This window comes from Chroicocephalus ridibundus, chromosome 6, assembly GCF_963924245.1.
Source record: "Chroicocephalus ridibundus chromosome 6, bChrRid1.1, whole genome shotgun sequence".
Lineage (NCBI taxonomy): Eukaryota > Metazoa > Chordata > Aves > Charadriiformes > Laridae > Chroicocephalus > Chroicocephalus ridibundus.
In genome coordinates, this window is record NC_086289.1 from 9,534,827 (window position 1) to 9,556,557 (window position 21,731).

At 40.0% G+C, this 21,731-nt stretch overlaps 1 protein-coding gene across 6 annotated transcripts in view; it reads left to right on the forward strand.

Annotated features, from left to right (window-relative positions):
* Window positions 1-21,731, forward strand: part of ABLIM1 (actin binding LIM protein 1) — a 211,983-nt gene that overhangs the window by 151,376 nt on the left and 38,876 nt on the right. For all 6 annotated transcript variants that reach the window (XM_063340168.1, XM_063340169.1, XM_063340170.1 and 3 more), the window contains exons 7-11: window positions 4,090-4,177; window positions 8,871-8,929; window positions 11,394-11,456; window positions 17,866-17,943; window positions 20,322-20,477. In XM_063340168.1, coding sequence (XP_063196238.1) covers window positions 4,090-4,177; window positions 8,871-8,929; window positions 11,394-11,456; window positions 17,866-17,943; window positions 20,322-20,477 — 444 coding nt within the window. The remainder of the gene's footprint in view (window positions 1-4,089; window positions 4,178-8,870; window positions 8,930-11,393; window positions 11,457-17,865; window positions 17,944-20,321; window positions 20,478-21,731) is intronic.

The window sequence follows — 21,731 nt, forward strand, 5'->3', positions numbered from 1 at the left end:
CTCATTCTGGATAATTGTACAAGGTTATTACCCCCCGTTAGAGGGAGCCTTCAAAGCCCTCTGTAAACGGTACACAGTGCTTTTTAAAATGGCATTGCAGACTGGTTTAGTCAGGAGGATTTGTATGTCCAAGTTGAAGTCATTTGGGAGAATAGTCGGCTGGAAGAAGGCTGAAAATTGATAGCTGCTGCATCCGAAAAGGTGATCTATGAAAAATTTGTTTTCTCATTATCAACTATTATAATAGGCCTTGGTAATGTTATAATACATAAGAGAGCTTGTACTTTTGCTTATGTTACTTGGGACATGTCCTCTGCAGAATATACACTGCCAGCTCCCCTATGTAGCCCATCATCCATGAATCCTCGTTACTGAGCCTCCAACCATCACGTGTAAGCCCTAGAGGAGAGGTGATTACATGGTTTTATTCTCTGAACTGGTCATGAGGAATACATTTCTGTAATGGTTTTCCTTGGTAGTGCTTCTCCGAAGTATTTTATGAAGGACATTAAATGTTACTTAACGTTCTTTGTAGACTGGGAAATGGAAGCTCAGTGTTGCTAAAGTCTTGAAATTATCAGAATAAATAGAACCTGAATACTATCTAAAATAACATTAAAACCTATTTTCTGTACATGAATATGCATATACAATACATATTGGGTATAGTATATATATTTAGTAGTATACAGAAAATAAATAGAATGCATATATCGCTTGTCATCTGCAAATCAGTGAGACTTACAGAACCATGGAAAGCTACTCAAATTTAACATCTATATATTTAAATTAATATCAACACTTATAATATACATTTGGCCACTGTTCCTTCATTCCGCAATTCTAAGGCTCTGGAAGAGTTTGGTAAATGAGTGTATACTACTTTTTTTTTTAAATCTAAATATTTCTGTCTACTGTGTTCAAATGGGATTTAATCTAAGAACCTATTTTAGATTTGTCAGTGTGGGTAGAAGATAGATAGGAAAGTCAGAAGAGATTGTATATTGTTTTAAATTGATGACTGATGTTCTTTGCTTCTACTGCAAATGCAATTGCCAGTTGATTGAACAGAGAATTTATAGGCAGTGACAGTAACACGTAGGTTTAATCACAGAATCACAGAATGGTTCATTTGACAAGAAATTGCTGTCAATTCATTAAATTCCATTTACGAATTTGTATGCAAAGTAAGAGTAATACTGTTCAGTATTATTTTGGTTAGTTTTAGCACTTCTAGCTAAGCAAAACCAGGCTGTTTACAGCAACTTATTCAGCTTATTCAAACTTAGTTTAGGGACAGTCCTCTAAGATATGAGTCATCGTTTGCGTTTGATGGTTTGGATTTTCTTGAAGGCCTCAACCAGAGCTGAAATAATTCAGAAGGGATCATAAGCAATATGATGGATCAAAACCTGGTGGCTGCATAGCTGTATTTTGAACAAGAAAGTGATTTGTTGCTGCTGGCAGGGTGCAAGATGCCATATGAGAAGTCCTTGTGTAGCAAAGCTAACTGTAAAGGATTTCTGGATGTGAAGTGAATTTGAGAAGGGGTAAGGAAGGCTAGCCATAGTGAGAAGACAAGCGGTGTTAACCCTCTTGCACCTTGGCTGAAGAATGTTCTGGGCAAATGTGCACTGAATTAATGTAATGTGTTACTGCCAATGGGATTGAGATATAAACCTTACAGCCCACAGCACAGTAGCATAAGATTACAGGAAGCTGCACATCGGACATATTGAATGAGGGTTTAGTAGCCTGAGAGCTGGGCAAGAGCAGATGTGTAAAAAGTGTGAATATTTCATCCCCTTGCAGATCCAAATGGTTTTCCTAATACATTATAAATGACTGATTTTTAGCAACCAGTTTCCTCAGATGATCATAGCAAGTCAGGCATGGCAAGATTAGCCCTGAGCTAGTTGAGATGCAGATTGTTTTCCAGTGGATACCCACTAAAGGAAGGCTTCTGCTCCCGAGTCATAGAAACATTACTGACGTGAAAAACTCATGGAACTGGTTTGGAAGTGTTCAGCAGCAACTACAACTGCTGTGGTATGTAACTCCCCAAAACCTCTCCATCTCCAGTGCAGGATGTGTTAGTACTTTGACCTAGCAAGCTTGTGTTATCTGGGGTGTGGTGTTCATTCATCATCACTCGCGCTAGGCTAAAATTTGGCCAGTTGTTTCAGCCTTGGGGAAAGATTCAGTAAACTTGAAATCGGTCTCTCTGGCTGTTTTGAACAGACATGTGTACATCACTTAAACTCTATTCTCTTGACAGTAGCGTAACAGAAGAGTACCAGAAATTTGAGCTCTGTTACACTGCAGAGATATTCTTTAGTTGGATGAGACAGGCAGAGCCCAGAAAAGACTCCTGTTTTATTATTTCAAATCTGTTTTCCAATTATTGTCTTCCTGTTTGGAGAAGGTCCTTTCTGGCAGTGATTCAGCCTTCTTAGGAATTTTTTATATCTCATTAACTGGGAGCAGTTCCCAGGACATCAGATTTGCCATCATCTTCAAATCAAATACGCCTGAAATCACTTGTGACAAGCAGCTTTGTGGGCCCCACTCTGCTGAAGAACTTCAAGAATGCTCAAAAGTTGGGATTTTTTTTTTTTACTGAACGCAGATAAAGTTGCTGTTCCTCTGCATGTACAATATTGTTTGCGTGAAGCAGAAAGTGCAGAAAAGGATGTCGGCTTCTGCTGAGTACTGAGCTATCTGAATTTGTGATCTACATTTGAACCCTGTTCAATATTCACAGCCCTAAGCTGCATATATATATATACACACACAAGTACTTGTTCTTTGTATGTCTGCATTCAAGATCAAAATAGCTGTGGTTTGATGCCAGCGTTACATTTCACACACGTTTGGAGTTTCTTAATTTTCTTTTTCTTAAATTCCAGTCTTGAATGGAACTGATGGGACACCTCAGGGGTTAAATAATTGCTAGAGAGAGTCAGAGACAGAGAGGACAGTCAGTAATGAAAACGATAGAAAGAAAGTGAGCTTTAACTGTGTTTTTCCCTCTCAGTTCAATATTGGTTTTGTTGCTGCAAGTCAAGCATCAGTTCCCTGTTTCCTCCTTCATTAGCTTTTCTTCCTTGAATAGGCACATCTTGTCGTGACCTTTCATTCTTCCTTTTACCAGAGCCCCTTTTTTGCCTGGTAAGTCTAAGTCTGCTGTGCAAAAAATAGTAAATCAGATTAGTCTCCCTGTTTGGCTGACGCTGCCCTCTAAGGAGCAGGAATCAACAGCAAAGGCATTATCTGAGTAAGAGAAGTGCAGGCTTTTTGCAACTGAAGAGTGAGTGTGTGGGTAAACTAACAGCACACTGAGTCCTCTTCTCTGGCCTCGTATTGCTGAAATTCCTGGGTGGGAATTGTTCTTAGTGATAATGAAAGATGATTGATAGTCATGTCCACAAACACCACTGTCTCTATGAATAGCTACCTTTCCCAACCTTCCCTACACTACTACACGACTAAGGTACTACACTACTAAAGCAGGAACAAATGAGAATGTTAAAATTAAATGGTGCGGCTTTACCTGTGGAAGGGCAAGGAATGAAATGGCAGGTTGAAAACTGTTGTTCATTGTCTAAATTCATCCATAACAATGGAGCCACTGAGAAAATATGTTTGAGAAAATGAGGAGGCAGCAGTTTTTACACAAATATCTGACTGCAGTGTGACATTCATTGCCTTAGTCTGTCTAGATGGAGATTTAAGAAGGTGTTGGGCAAATCATGGAGAATAGTTAGATTATGATGTAGCCTCTAGTGACGAAATCTTCGTTACTTGAATGGGAAGGTGTGAAGAGGTGTTCTGTGTTGTCCATTCCCTTTATCCCAAGTAGTCGCTGCTGGCGCCTGTTGAGGACAGGATACCGGACTAGATAGACCTCTGAACTGAAGCAGTGTGGCAGATCTTGGATTCTTGTAGCTCTTGTCACATCATGAAGGCAATGTTGTATCATACAGGTGAACTAGAAGAAAAATGGCAGCGGTCTGTCGGCAAATAATGAGTACTCACAAAGCAGTGCAATGTATTGATCCCTCATTTCCCTTTTTTATTTTTGTTCAGGCCGGTGACAAGCATTATCATCCAAGCTGTGCACGATGCAGCAGGTGCAACCAAATGTTCACAGAAGGAGAAGAAATGTATCTGCAAGGTAAGGATGTCTCCACTCCAAAACAAGAAAAATGGACTTTGTAATTTTTCTGTCACAGACCTCAGGAGTTTATAAACCATCTCCTTGTAATATGGGCAAGGAGGACTTTAGCCATCCTGTCTTCATTACAGCGTTCTCATGCTTTTTCACTTGATACCGTTTCACCCTAGTGGGTGGTCCTAATGGTGGCTTTGCAGTGACTCTGCAGCCTAGCTGCGGCAGACCGGTTTTTTCAAAAGCTGAGTAGCAAAAATGAAATTTATTAGTCTGCCTCTGAATTTGGCATCTCACAGATAGCTTAGCACACAGGCTGGTATATGAGATACCAGACAAAGTTAGAGCATTTCCCCTGAGTTCTGCTGATCAGTTTCTCTGCTTTTCTGGACCACGCTCCAAACTGTAAAAGGCAATGGGAAAACTTCCAAAAACTGCAGTGAGCTTGTTTTGAATCATGTAGATCTCATTCCCCATGTACATTGACAAATTGTCTTCTCCAGTTCTTAAATCATATTTGCTTGCCTTGCCTATTTCCTTTTTATCTAGTCACATCTCTCTTTTTATTCCCTTTATTTTTATGTCTTTCTATAGTCATTTCTTTCTTTTATGTTCATTTTCATGTCCTGTTTCTTATTAACAGTATTACACTCCCAGGTATTGCTGGGCATGTTTTTTTTTCATAATCTTTTCACATAAAAAAGAACGTGCTCTTTTCTTTCATGGAAAAGTATCCTTGATCTGAATTCTACCTACTCTCCCAGAAGGTAGCACGTTGACTCTTAAGGTTAAGGTTAACTCTAGCTGTAGTATTAATGTTGGTAGAAAGACTTATAATACCTATTTTTGCAAGCCAGAAATCAAAGTGAAAAAGGCAGATACATATTGGGATTTTGTGTATTGTGTTTATGTTAGCAAACTTGCTTGATATACCTGAAAGGACTGTAAAAGAATGGGGGGAAAAAAGTGAAAGTGTGATGACAGCCACAATCCTGAGAAATTCCCTCTGGATGAATCCTGCAATCCTGAGAAATTAATTCTGGATGAATTCCAAAATAAGACAATATTAAGGAATTCCTTTGAAGCTTACTTATGTTATTTTGTAGTTTGTCCTCCTTAGCAGTCCATCTCTCTCATCTCTCACCGACCTTATACCTTAGTCATCTTATTCCAGTTGTGTGCAGAACTGGATCTCAAATTGTGTAGCAGCTCTGCAGTGCAAGAGCAAGAGAGGCTGAAAGAGGGCTGGGTAGGAAGTGCTGCTTTCTGGTGGCAAATTGGAAAGACTAATTTGAAAGCAGCAGTTACAGCATCTGACAACTGGTAACCTTCTTAGTTTCCTCTCATCATAGGATGATAAAGTACAGGCAGAGTTAAAGGTGAGCATCAGTTCATCCTTCGCTGTTATTAATAACAGCTGTTTGCAACTGATGCCATTTGCACCAGTCTAGCAGAGAGTTGGAGTTCAGGCTGTGGTGTAAATTTCTGCAGATCCAAATAAGACAGAAAGCATTGCTTCTACGTAAACAAGGCTAGATTTTCTCCTGGCCAAGTTCAGGTGATATGAAAGAGGAGAGGAGAGACACCTGTCTCCTCGATCTGCCATCATTCTCTTCTTGGCTGTATCTCCCTTTCTGTGGTTGTGAATTGACGTTCTTCATGCTCACTCTGTCTCGGAGGAGGAGCAGCCCAAGTTGCATTGCTTTCTTGTTCACAAGCTGTTTTCTGCCTGAATAATGTTATTGCTGAGTGTGGTCCAGACTGTCCTGCCAAAGCTTTCCTTGCTGAATTCAGCATGTTTGCAAGTGTAAGGGACCTAAAAGCCTTTCCTGTGCAAAGTTGTTAGTTGAAATGTATATCCTGACTCCATCCAAATCGTTTACCCTAGGGTGCAGAATAAAAGCATTCCAAGCATTTCTCTGAAATAAAAATACAAAACCACAGCACTAAGGCTAGAACCAAAATCCCATTATTGATAAAAATAAATGAAAATGGGCAGCTTCCATCTCACTTCGAATTGTCCTCTCCACAAGACTTGAAAGTACTGTGTTGGTATTGCTTTGTATAACAGAGGAGCCTGGCAGGTTTGTGCTAGCTACTTGTGTTAGAAATGTGTGGAAAACCTGCAAAAGGAGAACATGGTAAAAACCAGCTGTCTATTTTGGAGCTTTCTATGTTAAAGATGGTTTTAATAATGCTAGCAAAAGCACTCTGGCTTTGCCCTGCTCCAACACAGGACAATGAAGAGGAAGCAGCATCAGAAACTTTCTCTTTCCCATTGACTTCCTATTACTGTATGGACTGCCCCAGAAGACTGTTCCTGAGCTAGGACGTTGCTCAGCATTTAGAGGGATGCTTCACTTGCTTCTCGCACAGGCTTCCATCCTTATTCAATGTGTAAATAATAGCCCAAGTTACTGATTTTTAGAGAGCTGTATGTTGAAACAATGGTATGTACGAAGTAAAAAGCTGAACAAATGAACATGTTGGTTGGTGTCTGCCATGTGAGCAAACAAACATATGTTAAGGATGGGAATAACCATGATTTGATGAATCCGGTAGGAAAAAGAGCAGCGACGTAGCTTGAGAATTTGCACTGTTCCAAGCATTTAAAAATATATTGATGTGTTTGGATGAATAAAATCTACAGTTTTTAGGTGGCTCAGGGTTCAAGATCGTGACAAATATTTACATTTAACTTCTTAAGCCTGCTTTATCTGATTTTGGTTTTTAAATTTCATGTATTTCAAACCTCTTATCATTTTGTGGCAAAAAAACCCAAAAAACAAACAAACAAACAAAAACCAAAAAAAACCTATAATACTTAGCTAAGTTTCACCATGAAAATGATATCCAGACTCTCTTGCATTTCTTGTTCACTTTCAGGAGATCCAGCCTTCTCCTGAGGTGTGCCTAAAATTGTGTCACTTTGTGCTAAATACTGCCTGAAAGTGCAGTGACAGCTTTTTCTTTGACGGTGGGGGTGGTTTAATAGAAAAGAACTGAGGTACAGAGGAAGAGAGATCACTTTTTCTCAGCGTCACACAGGAAGCTCACAGCTGAATTTCAGAACTGAACCTAAACCTTCTGAGTTTTAGTTCATCAGCCTTGTAACATGAACTCCCTTCCTCCTGAGAGCTTGGATCTGTCTGACCTCCTAAGCGAACGCACAGGGCATGCTTCTCTCCTGATCTCGCAGGCCCTGTGGGGTCCTGGCTCTGAGGCTGCTGTTTGTTTACACAGAAGGCTGTTGGTTCACTTCTCCCTGTTGTCTGATCCTCTCCCCCTGCCAAACGCACAGTTTCTTCTTCCTCGGCTGAGACTCAAAGCCAAACATCTCAGACCCCTGATCCGGAATCACAGCGTTCTCTCCAGTGTCCTGATGATGATTATACTGTGTGCTGCTGGGAAGTGAAATCATTCCTGCTGGTCTTCACTCCTGTACTGAGCCATGCAAGGGCTCATTAGAACAAAATTTCCAGGGGCCCTGACCCGTACCTCTCCTGGGCTCTGAGGGTGGGGTTTCCTCTGGCTGCACTTGAGCTAATAGTCACCAGCAGGAGTCCTGGACTTGGCTCTGTTTGGTTTCTTTGTGGACAGAGTGAAGAGGTGATGTTCCCCCCTGCAGACAGACAAGGCTCTGTATTGGCGTTGCAGTGACTGGAATGGGGTTTGAATTTGACTGCAGCTGCCGTCTGTGTTAAAAGTCAGCATTAGCTTCTGCTCCATTTCAACTTGGCTGATACCTGCCAGCAGCTTCCCAGTAGTGACCGCAGTTTACACTCTGTTCCAAGGTAGAATTGAAATGTGATGGAAATGCCCCTTGCCCCTGACACTGCTTGGCCCTTGGGGACAGCTGGATATTTCTATTTTTACAGCATAAGAGAGAATCCCATGTTTTGGGACACAAACAGCAGAGACTTTGCCTTTTTTAGTAGGATGTGTAGCTGGAATATGCCCTGTGGAAATGCCAGTGCAACACATGCTGCTGACCTTGCAGAGCCAGGGGTAGAAACTATGTGTGTGCCAATGGCAAGTACGGTACACGCTGATCTGCAGAGAGGCTCTTTCACATGCTGCTTTGTACCACCTGCCCCGTACTGGCCTCTCCACCTTAGTGCAGTGGGTGAGATACCGCCCTGACTGCTGTGTTGTGAATTTTCTAATTCTGCTTTTCCTGTTGCATTTTGCATAAGTGTAGGGGAGAAGTCGTCTGAGTAATACTTTACAGTAACTGAGTATGACACCTATTGCTCAAGGAAGTCGTAGGATTTTCCATGTATTAATGGACTTAGAATCTGAACTTCCTTTTTATGCAGTACATAAGGGGAGAACAGATCAGGTAACCGTGGCCCAGAGGAACCCTCTGTCTTTCAGTTCCTCTGACTGGTGCTTGCTGACTTGCTGTTTGAGGCTGTTCGAGTTTTTATTAAGAATGTGTGCAAAATGCTTTGACAGCCTCAAGAAAAGGCTGCTGTAGATGGGCCAAGGATTTGAATATTATTTTTTTTGTTTCACTTGTATTTGTGATGAGCTAGAATTGAAAGTTAATTACTTGCATAGTTCATACAGATTCACCATCTGATGCAATGAAGGGATTCTCTTTAGTAACTGATTTGTTGTGACCAGAAGTCACCTGCTTTACTCCGAATAAAGATTTTTTTTTTTTTTTTTTTTTTTTTTTTTTTATTTCGCTCAGGTTCCACTGTCTGGCATCCCGACTGTAAGCAATCCACTAAGACTGAAGATAAGCTACGGGTAAGCTGAATTTGTGGCCATGACACACCAGATATTTTGCCCACAAAATAACTGAATGATGTTTTTAAGAGGGTGACTTTTCCCCATGTGTTGTTTTTTTTTTTTTTTGCATAGCTGACACCACTCTGGCAGAATAAACAGTGGAGGCACTTCAGAGGTATTGCTCTGATTTTTGGGCTCACCACATTCACATGCCTGTCTCAGTGCACTGCCTTAAAAAGAGTATCATTTCCTGACATGCAGACATGGCAAAGTCACTAAAACACTTCATTTCATATCTCAGTTATTGTGAGAGAGACTCTTAAGGAGAAAATGTGAACATGGCAAATGCTACAATCTATTTTAATATTTTTGCACATCTGTATAATTGCTCTATAGTTATCCCCTGTTCTGCATGGTTATTTACAGCATTTAGACAATATGGACTCTTCTTCCTGTGCCATCCAGATAAACCTCAGCCTAAAGTGATCCAAATTTGAGTGCCAAGAGCAGTTACCCTTGGAGCCACCTCAGTATATCCAGGAAAACTTTCTGGATCAAATCCTTGATGGCAATAATGCTGCACTGATATATGGTGGAGCCTGGCATTTACATGCACGAGGCAATTCTAAGCTGATTAATTCACTAATTCATCTTCTGGACAATTTGGTCTTTTTGATGTCTCAGTCCTTCAAACTTTCGTAAATTTTCTGGATATGACTATTAGAGAATGTATATGAAGAAAATGTCTTTCAGACAAGGAAACTAAGAGGTGCTGACATGGAGATACGTAGCATATCCTGTGGGTTGTGTTCTATGTGTGGCTCATTCACAGGAAGCCACTTGCTTTAGAATTTGTTCAGGTGCACTGGTCTGTAAAACATCCCCGCAGAGAATTTACTAAGATCGTAGGTAATGTGCAGATAAATTCTTGTTGAGCAGAGTTCATGTTAGTGTGGGCTGTACTGATCATACAGAAGTATAAATGGCCCTAGATGGGCATGGGATCTGTCACGGCCAAGCATCACTGTAGGTACCATCCAGCATTTCACATTTTTCTGTCCTGACTTTCTATAAGAAAATGGAAAATTCTGCCAGACTGGATTTTCTTCCTCATTTAACGATTTGAATGTAAGACAGTGTTTTGGCCCTCTTTAGTGTCAGAACACTTGTGCTTTGTAGTGAATGACTGGGGTACAATACCTCCCTTTCACTTGGACCCAGGAGTCTTATCAAAGCACTTCTGACTACATTGCTGCCCTTACAAACCTTCTCCAGACGACCTTATAAATTAGTTGGCTTATTTCCATTCGCCATGGAAATGGCCAAAGTCCTTTTCAAATATTTTCCTTTTTTTCTGTCACACATTCAAGCGTGTCAGTCTTTTTCCCCCTCAGCTAATTTTAATTGAAGTGAATGAAGTAAATTAATTCATCCACCTGCAAGACTTTGCCTAAGTGAGTTCTTACAGGAAAATGAAGTGAAGCGGAAGAATGCATAGTAAGGGAACATCTGAGAAATGTTATGGCACAGCTATCCAAGATCGCCTCGTTCCTGGATGAGAGTTTCTTTACAGAGGTTTAATATGTCTTTAAAAGGCATTGAGAAATGCACTGTACTGAAGCTAGCTGGAGGGATGGAGAATTTTTAGCTTCAACTGCATATCACAGGTAGTCTCTATCTACTCTGGTGCAAAGTCAGACACCTTATTTTAAAGTCAGTTTGAGTTCACTTCAATGACTTCGACACATGTTTCATTCTGCTGACTCGAAGGCAATAGCAAACAGGTAGGTACAGAAAAAGTGAAAGTGGGGAAACTGTGTGCTATTTGAACTTGTCACCACTAAATTATGAACTGTACTTTGATTGACTTTCAATTTCTTGATGACATACATTTAGACCTGATGTGAAAATCAGAATCTGGTTTGTGACTTGACAACTACATGATATAGCCACTTTCAGGGTGAGGCCTAGATTTTCTGGTGGTTCTGCAAAAAGCCAGTGACACGGCCTCTTTGCTCTGCTGGGTTTCCTTTCCCTGTAGAGCAAAACAAAACAAAAACCCCTTTTATCATTGAAATTGCTTTAGAAGTTTTCAGCAAGTTCTGTTGTCTCTCAGTAACTGAATCATGATATAAACTAATCAGCAATCTAGCTGGTCAAGATCCGAAAGGGACTTTGTAAAAACAACGGTTATTTTAGATCTTCCTCCCACTGGATATTTGTGGAGGATTACAAAGCCAAAACAAGCAGAAAATAAAGCAACCATATATATATTAAAAAATATACATTGCTTATTAGGATTTTTTAAACTGTCTGGTGGTTCATGATTCTGCAGGGATTAATAAGTAACATAGATGATATAACACACAGTGTTATCTAGCAAGTAGGTATTAGTAACTTGGTTGAAAAAAAGAGCTTAACCATTGAGCTAGAGCAACTGCTTTCCTTTTCACTCTTTTTTCCCTTTTGTGTTTCATGACAGCATTCCTCATCTGAGTTCTTTTATCCAAAGAGTCTGGTTCTTCGCAGGCCACGCTCTGCAGAGGTTTGCTGTTGTGTTTTCATAGTGTTGATAATGGTCTTCTTTACTAAGAAGATTCTTCATTATTGTCATTTGCTGCGCTTGCTACTACTTCCGCCACACAGCTTTCCTGCTATCACTTGCCACCTTGGGCACTGACGCTGTATTTTGCATCATGTGGTGCAGTGTTGTTTGTTAATTCTCACGTTTTTTATTTTGTTTCATGAAATGCTTAATATTAATTTTTTTAGATTCAGATGAGCTTTTGGGGCCTGTATTGTTGTTCTTCTGGTGTTACAGAAAGTAGTTTGTCTTCTAAAACAAAAAATTAGAGTGCAAATATGAAGCAAATGAAAAAGGTGAAAAGTGATGGTTAAAAAGAAATAGTTTTTCATGAACAATGGCTCATGCTTTTGAGAAAAAAAATCCCGTTAGTTGAATCGGTTACTTTTTCATATGTGTTGACCAACTACATATGAATACTTTAGTTGAGAATATACTTACAAAATTCCAGGTTTGGACATGTTCTATGTGCTGCCTGAGAGCATTTGCCTCTCTCTGACCCGGGGCATATCCACATCTGAGGTAGGAGGTCCTCCCTGTCCTCTTGATTCTGGACCTCCTACTTTCAGACTTCCTTGAGTTCCTTACAGTGCCACCCACTTCCATTTCTTCTCCTTCAGGACAGTGCTTATTGATTAGTTGTGCCTGCTGTGGGGGGACATGTGGCTGTACTGCATGCAGACGCACCTGAGGTAGCTTTCATTTGATAACAAAGTAAGAATGTACTGGCGTGGACTTGGTACAGGCTAGCAGTAGGCAGCCGGACCGATAAGAGTCCATGCCACTGGATTTCCATTGTGTCTGCTCATGCTGCCTTCACATCTCTAATTGCAAGGTAGGCATATTCGTATCATCAGTCAGGGCAGGATGTTTGTGTTAGATGCAGTCCGCAGGATAGCGTTACATGGTTGAATCCAATGCTGTGATTCAGTGAGAGTTCATGTGCCCTTTGTCCTGCACGGTACATTCGTCAGTTAACTTTGGATGTTTCAGTGCATTAGCCACTCTTGAACACCGCCCTCTCTACAGAAATATGTATGAAGAAAATACAGCTATAAAGATGGGTTACCAATGCCCCTAAGGAGGGCAGTGTCTCTGCAGTCCTAGACTTTATGGAATCAAATGTTGGAGTCTGAGAACATCAAACTGTGGGACCATTTCACTCGTCTTTTAGACCAGTGTAGTGGCTTTTTGCATTCAGCTTAGTATGCAAGAGTCTGAGTTTCTGGTGCTGAAATCTGTGAGCCTTAGGATTAAAAAAACAAATCCTATCCAATGTATTAGAAAAATATGCACGGCAAAATAGGAGCAGCACATATCAAAATAAAGGTATGGTCTCTTTCTTGTTTTGTAGACCGTGCAGGACACAAATAGCTTAGGGTCAGGTGAATATCCTTTTGTGTAAATTTGGTCAGTATTAAATTCTGCTTAGATTTACATGCTGATTATATAAAGTGTAATTCAAGTCAGATTTTGGCTTCAAGTGTAGACACCAAGATACTATCATTGCTGTTGCTGTAAAGATGAGCTAAGGGCTGGAATCTTCATGAAGATTGTAGGTTGAAAATTGCAGAGTGAAATCCTGTGAATTCTCTGAGAAGTTTGCTGTTGAATTCAGCATGTTCTGGACTTCTCACTTTACTTTCTTCTGCTTTCCACTTAACTTACTCTTGGTGAAGGCTATGTTTGCATGAATAGTCTTGTAAAAGTTTGTTTGGTAGCAATGTGCCTTCAATGATTATCTGCTGAAAATTCATTCTCCTGTCTGGCCTTTGTCTAGAAAGGAAAGAAAGATTAGTTGTAACCTATTAATATGTGTGTCTGTGTGAATTTAAAGTAAACCTTATGACTAGTTTTGTCTTGATGCATACAATGTGTAGATTTTTTAGGCAGAGAAATAATGAATGCATGCATTTGAAGGAAACATGCAAGGAGAAGGGTACAGTTTAACTAGTGACAGTTTAACTAATGAATGCTCTAACACTAAGGGTGTTTTATTGCTCTTACATATGGCCACTGAAAATTACTGAAATCCATAGGAAGCCTGTGTTTAATGAACCCTGGTTGCAAGTCCTAAATAACAGTAAAACCTTGCAGTAGATGAAGCAGGTAGTCAGAGTGGCAAGTGTTGTACTGAGAACACCGAATTCATTGCTATTGCAAAATTGTATCTATCTGCCTAGTAGAATAAATTACATCTTAATCTTCTATTAGTTTATTTATAAACATGCTTCTCTCAAAGTAGGTTCTGAAGTTTAGAGAATTTGCTTAAGCTATAATGTTAAATGTCATGAAGTGAAAACATATTCGTTCCTCTGCAGCTATTATCACCACCTTGCATAATGAACTCTATCAAAAAACTAAGGCAGGTACTGTAAACAACGCTGACGATGCCTTTGTTAAGCAATAGTGCATCCGTTTGGCCAGATGTTCTTTGGATCAGTTTTGATTTGGTTGCCTGCATCTATAAGTTTTTGTAGAGCATGATTCTGAACATCTGCACTTGAGAAAGCCAGAGCCACCACATTCTAGCAGCATCTAGATGATGTGAATGGCTCTAGCGTGAATTATTGTTTTTTTAAGAAGTTATTTCTTTAGATGGTGTGCCGTGCATGATGACATGACAAACTGAGGTAAATGCAGATGAACATCTTAAGCTTTGCAATCTAATATTAAAATAGCAAGTTTATCAATTTGGGGCATATGCATGGGTGATACGATAATTGAGCATTGAAATTTACAGTGAACCAAATAGGATGAGCATGACAGTTGGTGTTACCTCTGCCCATCTGCAAATGAAGTTGGTAAGGAACTTTTGCAATGAAGACAAATGCATGGAATGAAAAGAAAAAACATAAAAATAAGAAGTCTGTGATAAAGTGGGAAATACTAAGAAGTCTTGCAGATACTATAGATGCTTTGTGATCTGGTTCTTTCCTCTAGCTCCTTTAATGATATGCATGAATTTCTATTGACTGAATTTCTATTGGTTTTTTCATGTACTTCATAGACTTCCTGTATCTGGTACAGACATCCCATATTGATATATTTACTACTGTTCCATCCATTTGGGTGGAAGAGAAAAGAAAAAAACAGATGACTCTTCTACTGTCAGAAAATGTGGAGAAAGGCCATGCACCACAAGAAAGGAAAAAAACATTAGTTGTAGTTCTTCATAGAAATTTGCTTTAAATTTCTCTGCACAAAGGTGGCATTACGAAAAGCTCTGTTTGAATCCTACAAGACCAATCATATAAAGAGTGGTCCAGTTCTGTTTGTAGAAGAAGTAAGGCAGCTTAACTTATTTTGTCGGTGGGTAGAACAAGTGTCACAGGACTATTGTGGTGGAAGGAAATACCTTTAAATTAATGCATTAGTATTAAAGGATGTTTCCTCTAATTTCTTTACTGGTCTTCTTCCAACAGTGTGTGCAAGATATGCTCGCATGACATCTCCACTGAAGGTTAAAGGTTAAATCAGGGGTAGATGCTATTCCTGTTTCACCTGTGCTGTGATCGGCTCTCCTCTAGGGTGAAATTTACACCCCATTGCAGTTACATCAACAGAGAATTTGACCTCCAGTGTGTCTCTTGCCACCCGTTTGAGATATAAAGTCACAGCAGTGGCGCACAGGGTCAGGGATTCTAGACTGCTAATGAAGATGTAATGTACTTTCTAATAAAAGCCATACCCTGACACAGATTTTCAGTCGGGAGGTATTACAGGTCTCTTAGGAGAGGAGCCAACCATAGCAACTAAAAGTATGCCAAAGGAACAGCTTATATCAAGGAATCTTTAGTGTATGTTTGTTAAGGCAAGCAGCACAAATGTTTTTAAGTGCAATGCAATTGTCTTTAGGGGAAAGTGCAAAGCTGTGAAGGATTCCAGACCATATGGGAGCAGCAGAGTAGGAAATAGCCATCTGCGATGGAAACAGCCTGTGTAATTCAAAACAAGAAACAGGGCAAAGTGAGGCAGGAGGGGTGAGTAGATGTAGAAGTCCTCTTTTTCATGCACTGTCTTCAGGGGTATGTCGTAAACTTCAGCAAGATACGGGACTGGGGACAAACAGAGGAGCCACAAAGTTCCAGGTCTGCTTGGATTAAGCTGCTCAGGAGAGGAACGGTGTGTGCTCAGGCAGTGGCTGGCAGGACGGCGTCCTGTCCAGGCAATGTGGAGCTTTGCAATAGACTGAAGGTAAAATTTATGTATGCAGGAAGAATTACAGAAAATAGAAAACTGGTTTTAAAGGGTGTCGTATCTGGCTCATGGCCGTGTTAATGGGATGGTAACGAGGAACCTGGAGCAGAAACGCAGTGAGGAAATGAAGAACAGATGCTACAACTTGCCAGTCCATTTGAAAACTGCTCCTGTGCTCCGGGGTTAAGAGCACTAAAGAAAGCTGTTAGCAGGATGTCTTTGAAACTATCTTCTTAAGGTGTCTAACTTTATTAAACAAATTCACTGAAGTGATAAATACAGGTGAATTTTCCCTTTGCTGGAAAGGTTTTTAGCAGTGACATTAACAGATGAGACTAAGGAGATGGACTGAAGGCTGAGAGTTTCTTGTTTTCTGAAGTGATTATAAAAGATCCGGAGCAAAGAGCAACCCAGAGGCCTGCCAGGTGGGAAGAAGCCGTAACTGCCTCTAACGCTTGGTTTCCTACAACAGGGAGAATTGAGCAGACAAAATTCTTAAAGTATGTCTGCCAAAAGCCAGATGTAACAGAAACACCCCTAACAGTACCTCAACTACTTAATACTGTTCCCTATGTTGTAATGAAAACAATTGTTTTCCATAGCAACTGCAGCAACGTGTTACATGTCTCTCCGCTCAGACAGTGGTGTGAAATGGCAGAATGGAAGGGGGAATAAAGGGAATAAAGTGTTTCTCAACAACCGCCAGATTTTCCAGCTTAATTCTTGTAACGTTTCCATGAAACAAGTGGTTGTTGTTGATTTTTTTTTTTTTCTTTGATTGCATCATGGGAGGAGCTTAAGGGCAGCTGAGAAATTTCTGTTCCCTTTTGGGATGTAGGAATTTGCAGATACAGAGAGAAAAGGAAAGAAACACATAAAGGTCCAGCTGAGAAAGTATTCTCAGACATGCTCTGGAGAGGATTTGTGACTGTGTCAGGCCATGGCCACATCTGCTCTCTGTTTGATCTGAGTCTTCACGTTTTTTAGTGGAACGTGTTCAAAGCCTTTTATTCCTCTGACCCTCCCTGAATGTGGTGATTTCATTTCCACAAATGAAATCAGATAAAGCCTGCTGGATCATCCGCGACTAGTCTTCAGTGTTTTTAATATGGATGGTTCCAATAGATTTCCTGGCTATGAAATAAAAGGTAGAGAGACTCTAAGGCCTGTTGAAGGATCCTTTCGGGAAATGTATGCTGAGAGAGAAAAGAAAGGTCCAGTAGCCTTGTTGTGTTCACTCTAGATATTTCCTAAGACAAATCAGCGAGCCAAGCTATCAAGCCTTGTATCTCTTCAGTATGTGCCTGAAGGTCCCTTAGTTCAATGTCACAAGCTGACAAGATAAGGACTATGTACAAAGATTTTATTTTCAGTGACGTTGAAGTATCGCAGTGCACTAGTGTCATCAGAGTCATTTGCTAATGCGTTGCTTTGTGATGGGATTTGGTTCTTTGCAGTCAATTAGGGTGCAAAAATTGTTCACAGCTTCTCAGTTGCTCTGTAGGGGTGTGACTGCTCTCATGAATTTCAGTTTGCAGGACATTGTCATTAAACATCAGCACTTTTGCAGTATGGGGAATCATGACGTTTCAACCAAGGCTTTAGCTTTCATGTTGCATCTAGGTTGTGCTGCAGATGTAGGGAACAGCTCCAAGCCAAGGATTTCTGGTTCTTCTACTTAGGAGGACTGAATTCTGTTCTGTATTCATAATGGAAATCGAGTGATTGAACATCTGAAAAGCGATAATGTGTGTGCTGTGCTCTCAACAGTTTCGTCTGCTGAACTGCTGATACCTTTAGCTGTTTGTGAACTAATGTTTTGACAAAATGACCAGCAAGGCTATCCTGGACTGTACTTTGTATGGCTCCTTGCAGTGTCTCTGGCAGGTGTTGTTTTGTTTTGTTCATTATTGTTGTCAGTCTTTTACATTGTATGGTTTAGAAAACCTCTTTTCCCCTCTCACAGCACCCCTTCCCCTACCAAAAAAAAAAAAAGCCCACCTGACTCACCAGATAGATTGTGAAATTTGCCAGAATGCTTGCATTTGTGTTGACGTTTTTTCCTAAATTCAATTAATTTCAAGATGTATGCAGATTTCTTCACTTAAAACCAAAATTACCAATGTGAGTGGCTTCAGGTTGCTCTAATAAGTTACTTTTTGTTTTTCAGCCTACAAGAGCATCATCAGAAAGCATTTATTCCAGACCAGGTTCCAGTATACCTGGCTCTCCAGGCCACACTATCTATGTAAGTATTCCTTCTGATGAAAAAGCTGCTGATCCCTTGCTTGCACTTGAAGTACTCCACGCTGAAATAACTTTTATACCGATGCTAATGCCTTCATTCTAGTGAGTGGGTAAATTGTTAACATTCTTGTCATGACAGGTGTATTTTTTATAATTATAGAATTCACAAGCAGGGTAGGCCTTTTCCAGGTCATGTTTCCCTTGGAAAGATACAGTAAATCTCTTGAAGTCGCTTGGTGATGTGAAGAGGGACAGAAAGGGTGCATCAAGAAGAGTGTGGCCAGCAGGTCGAGGGAGGTCATTTTTTTTCTTGGCAGAGAAGTTCATAGGAGCAAAAAATTACCATCTTTTATGGCTGTACTAACCCAGTTCTAAGGGGGAAGAATATCAACTCAGATGTACTTGGGTGAACAACTTAACAGTTCAGCCTTCTCAAACTTGCTGTATTTCCATGCATATAGCCTACACTTCCAAAAACTCACTTCCATTTAAGAGTCCTGTTCCTTGAAAGTCCATTTAACTTTTAGCCTCATACTAAAACATGCTCTCAGATAACCTGCACAAAACCCGAGGCAGAAGTGGAAGATAACAGCTAAGGAAGAAAATCACAGGCAGACAAGTTAGTGAGAGAGAGGCCGTTATTAGGGGAGCAAAGATGAAGGTATGCTGGGAAGAAGAGGCAGACTACAGGGCAAACATACTTTTCTGTTACCAATGCATAATGCTCAATCACTGGTTTTATAGATAGCCTTATGTTTATATAGGTGAAAAGGTAGTGTAAGATACAGAAACTTATCAGGTACATATATAGTAATGCAGAAAAATTACCAAAATTACAAATGTCAAGTCCTGGGTTTGAGTTAAATACTACTTGTTCAGTGCATTTCAACAAGAACAACAGCAAAAATTAGCTATATTAAAAATATTCACACTGTAGACATCACAACACAGAGCATGTGCTGGAGGACTGCCATTCTGCTGGAAATATCAACTTCATAAGCTGCAGCCTATGAAATTTAAGTGCTGCTCAACAGCACAGTCTGTAGGGCAACATGGTGGCCTAGACCAGGGTCTACAGAAATATCTACAGTAATTTATATTGGATTAAGAATTATCCAGACATATTTGCAGCTCATTACAATGTAAAAATATTAGAGAAATGACGTACATTAATATACCTACGTGTTTTAAGGGTTAATTGGCTTAAGGTATTTTATTATATCTGGTGAGTAAAAACTAAACAGATTTGAGGCTATTTTAGAAAATGAATTTCCTAACTATTTCAAACCTTACTTATTTATCAAAAAATGTTTTGTATTGTTTCTGATATACGGCATCGTGTAAGAACCAGCAAGACCAATGGTTGTTAGGAGAGCTTGGGAAGGTAAATACACTTTAATCTGAAAATACTACGTGCTAGTACTCAGGAAGAGCAGAACTGAATGCAAGTAGAAACACATCAGCCTTGTTTCCTTGTGCAGCCTACTACGAATAAATAAAATATCTAGTAGAAGAGTTGAAAACCAAGTTGAATATTATCTTTCAGTTTTAATCATCAATTGTGTTTCTGTAATATAGGTAAGAATGTATGACATTTTTTAAGGAAAGATATTCGCTATCTAAACTGTAAGTAGGGCCTCTTTCTAGCTCCTTCTAATGAGTGCAGCTGTCTTTGGAACTGATTTCCTGCTTCCTCTTTTTAACTAGTCAAGAGCTCCTTGCAGTTTTAGTGGGTAACTATCTAGTGGACAAGATACTAAGTAGTCAATATTAGTACTATGTAGTAAGCAGCATATGCCTTAGTCAGAAGCTTGGGTATAGGCTGAGTGATGAATGCGGTATGATAATTTCAGTTGGGAGTTTGGATACCGAGTCCTGACAAATATTCCTGCTTGCCTTTTTATTTCCTTGTAATAACTTGTATTTCCTCTCGTGTGCACAATTGTAATATGAATTTCTGTCTGTGGTCTTCTGCATGGAATCCTCTCATAATCTCTGTAAGCTGCAAACTAAATTAATTTTATCACACATTTTATATATGGGAAAACAAGAGCAGAAAGGTGAAAGTACTTGCCTGAGGCCACAAAATGAGTCATTTGCAGAGCTGAATTTTCCAGCTCACAACTGGGGAAAATAAACTTTTGTGTTAGATCTATATATGCCATGTCTTTCTTTCCTAAACTGAGAAAACACTGTGTGCTTTTGCAGAGGAGGCCTATTGGAGAAGAACATGAAGCAATTACTTCGCATGTAGAGTGCCAAAAAGGGTTTTCCGTAGCAACAGCGTGACAACAAATACACAAAAATCATAAATTGTGTAAAACAGAAATTACCAGTGCATTTGTGTAAGTTAATTTATCTTCTGTCTTTGACCTTCAGGCAAAAGTAGACAATGAAATCCTTGATTACAAGGATTTAGCAGCCATTCCCAAAGTCAAGGCCATTTATGACATTGAACGTCCAGACCTAATTACTTATGAGCCATTCTACACTTCCGCCTACGAGGACAGACAGGAGAGACAGAGTCTTGGAGAGGTAATGAACCGACAAGCCACTCATTCTGCTATACGCTTTATTCAAAGCCTGCTTCGCTTCTATCCTCTTTTGAAACAGTTTCTAATTGACACTCCTAGATATTGTTGCTGCTGCTGTTCACAGTGCTTTTTGTCTGTTTGATCTGGGTTTAATGGGAACAATCATGATGATGCCTCATGTGCGAAACTGCACAATTAAACACCTACATTAACAGCAGCCACTGGCAGAGGAATGGCCGGGGGGAGGCTTGGAGGCTGTCTGTATGTGCATTCTTGTAACTCACATGGATGTCCTACTCTTCGGGTACAGCAAAGTCCAGAATGTGAGGCAAAAGCCAACCTGGTGGTGTGCCGTGGAGCACCAATATTCACAGGAGTGTGGTGTACTGTTCTATGGCAGTAGATTAAGAGCAGCGGGATGCTTTCTCTCACACGTATTAAAGGGAAATATATTTAGGGAGCACGTTGCCAGACACTGGATAAAATGTGAACTAGGTCAGAATAAAGTGTTCTTCCACCTGGGAAAGCAGGTTAGTTGTGTTATGGAAATAGCTGCCTCACATTTTAAACTGCTGACATTTAATAAGATGCTTGTATCCTGCAAAACGATAGAAAAAAATGATTAATTTATTCTCTTAAATTTGTATTAAAAGATATCTTTCAGGTTGTAGGGTCCCCCGGTTTTCTCAGGTGAACTTCCATGACTGGAATTATAATTTACATGGTTCCAGTGCAGATCATGAAGCAGGTTTTGGCATGTAATACCATCTGACTGTAACTCAGACTTCCTGAATGCAGATCTAAATGGACATGGAAATGGGTTTACTTCCTTGCAATCTCAGTGACTTTTCTGACTGTAACTGAATTGAGTATGAAGATGAGCTGAGGAAAAAGAAAGTACACTAAATCATTTAGGCACCAATGGTCTGAAGATGCCCACATCAGTGACTGATAATCTGCTTTCTTAGCAAAATGTTTTGCCCACCAATAGATCAGAGCTGCCTCAGTTTTTCTCCTTTGTTCTTTAATGTTTTATAGGATTAGTCTTTTATATTGTTACGTGAGCTGGAAGTTCAGGAGACTGTTCAGCTGGGGAGTAAGATAAGAGATTAACAGGTCAGAATATTACAGAATTTCCCCCCTCAAGTTTATATTGGTGGTGAATCCAGCTGACATCTGGTTTAAACCCACTGTGAGATGCATTGGTGACCTCTGAGCAGTTCCAACAGGCCTGACCCATTCCACAAAACTCTCT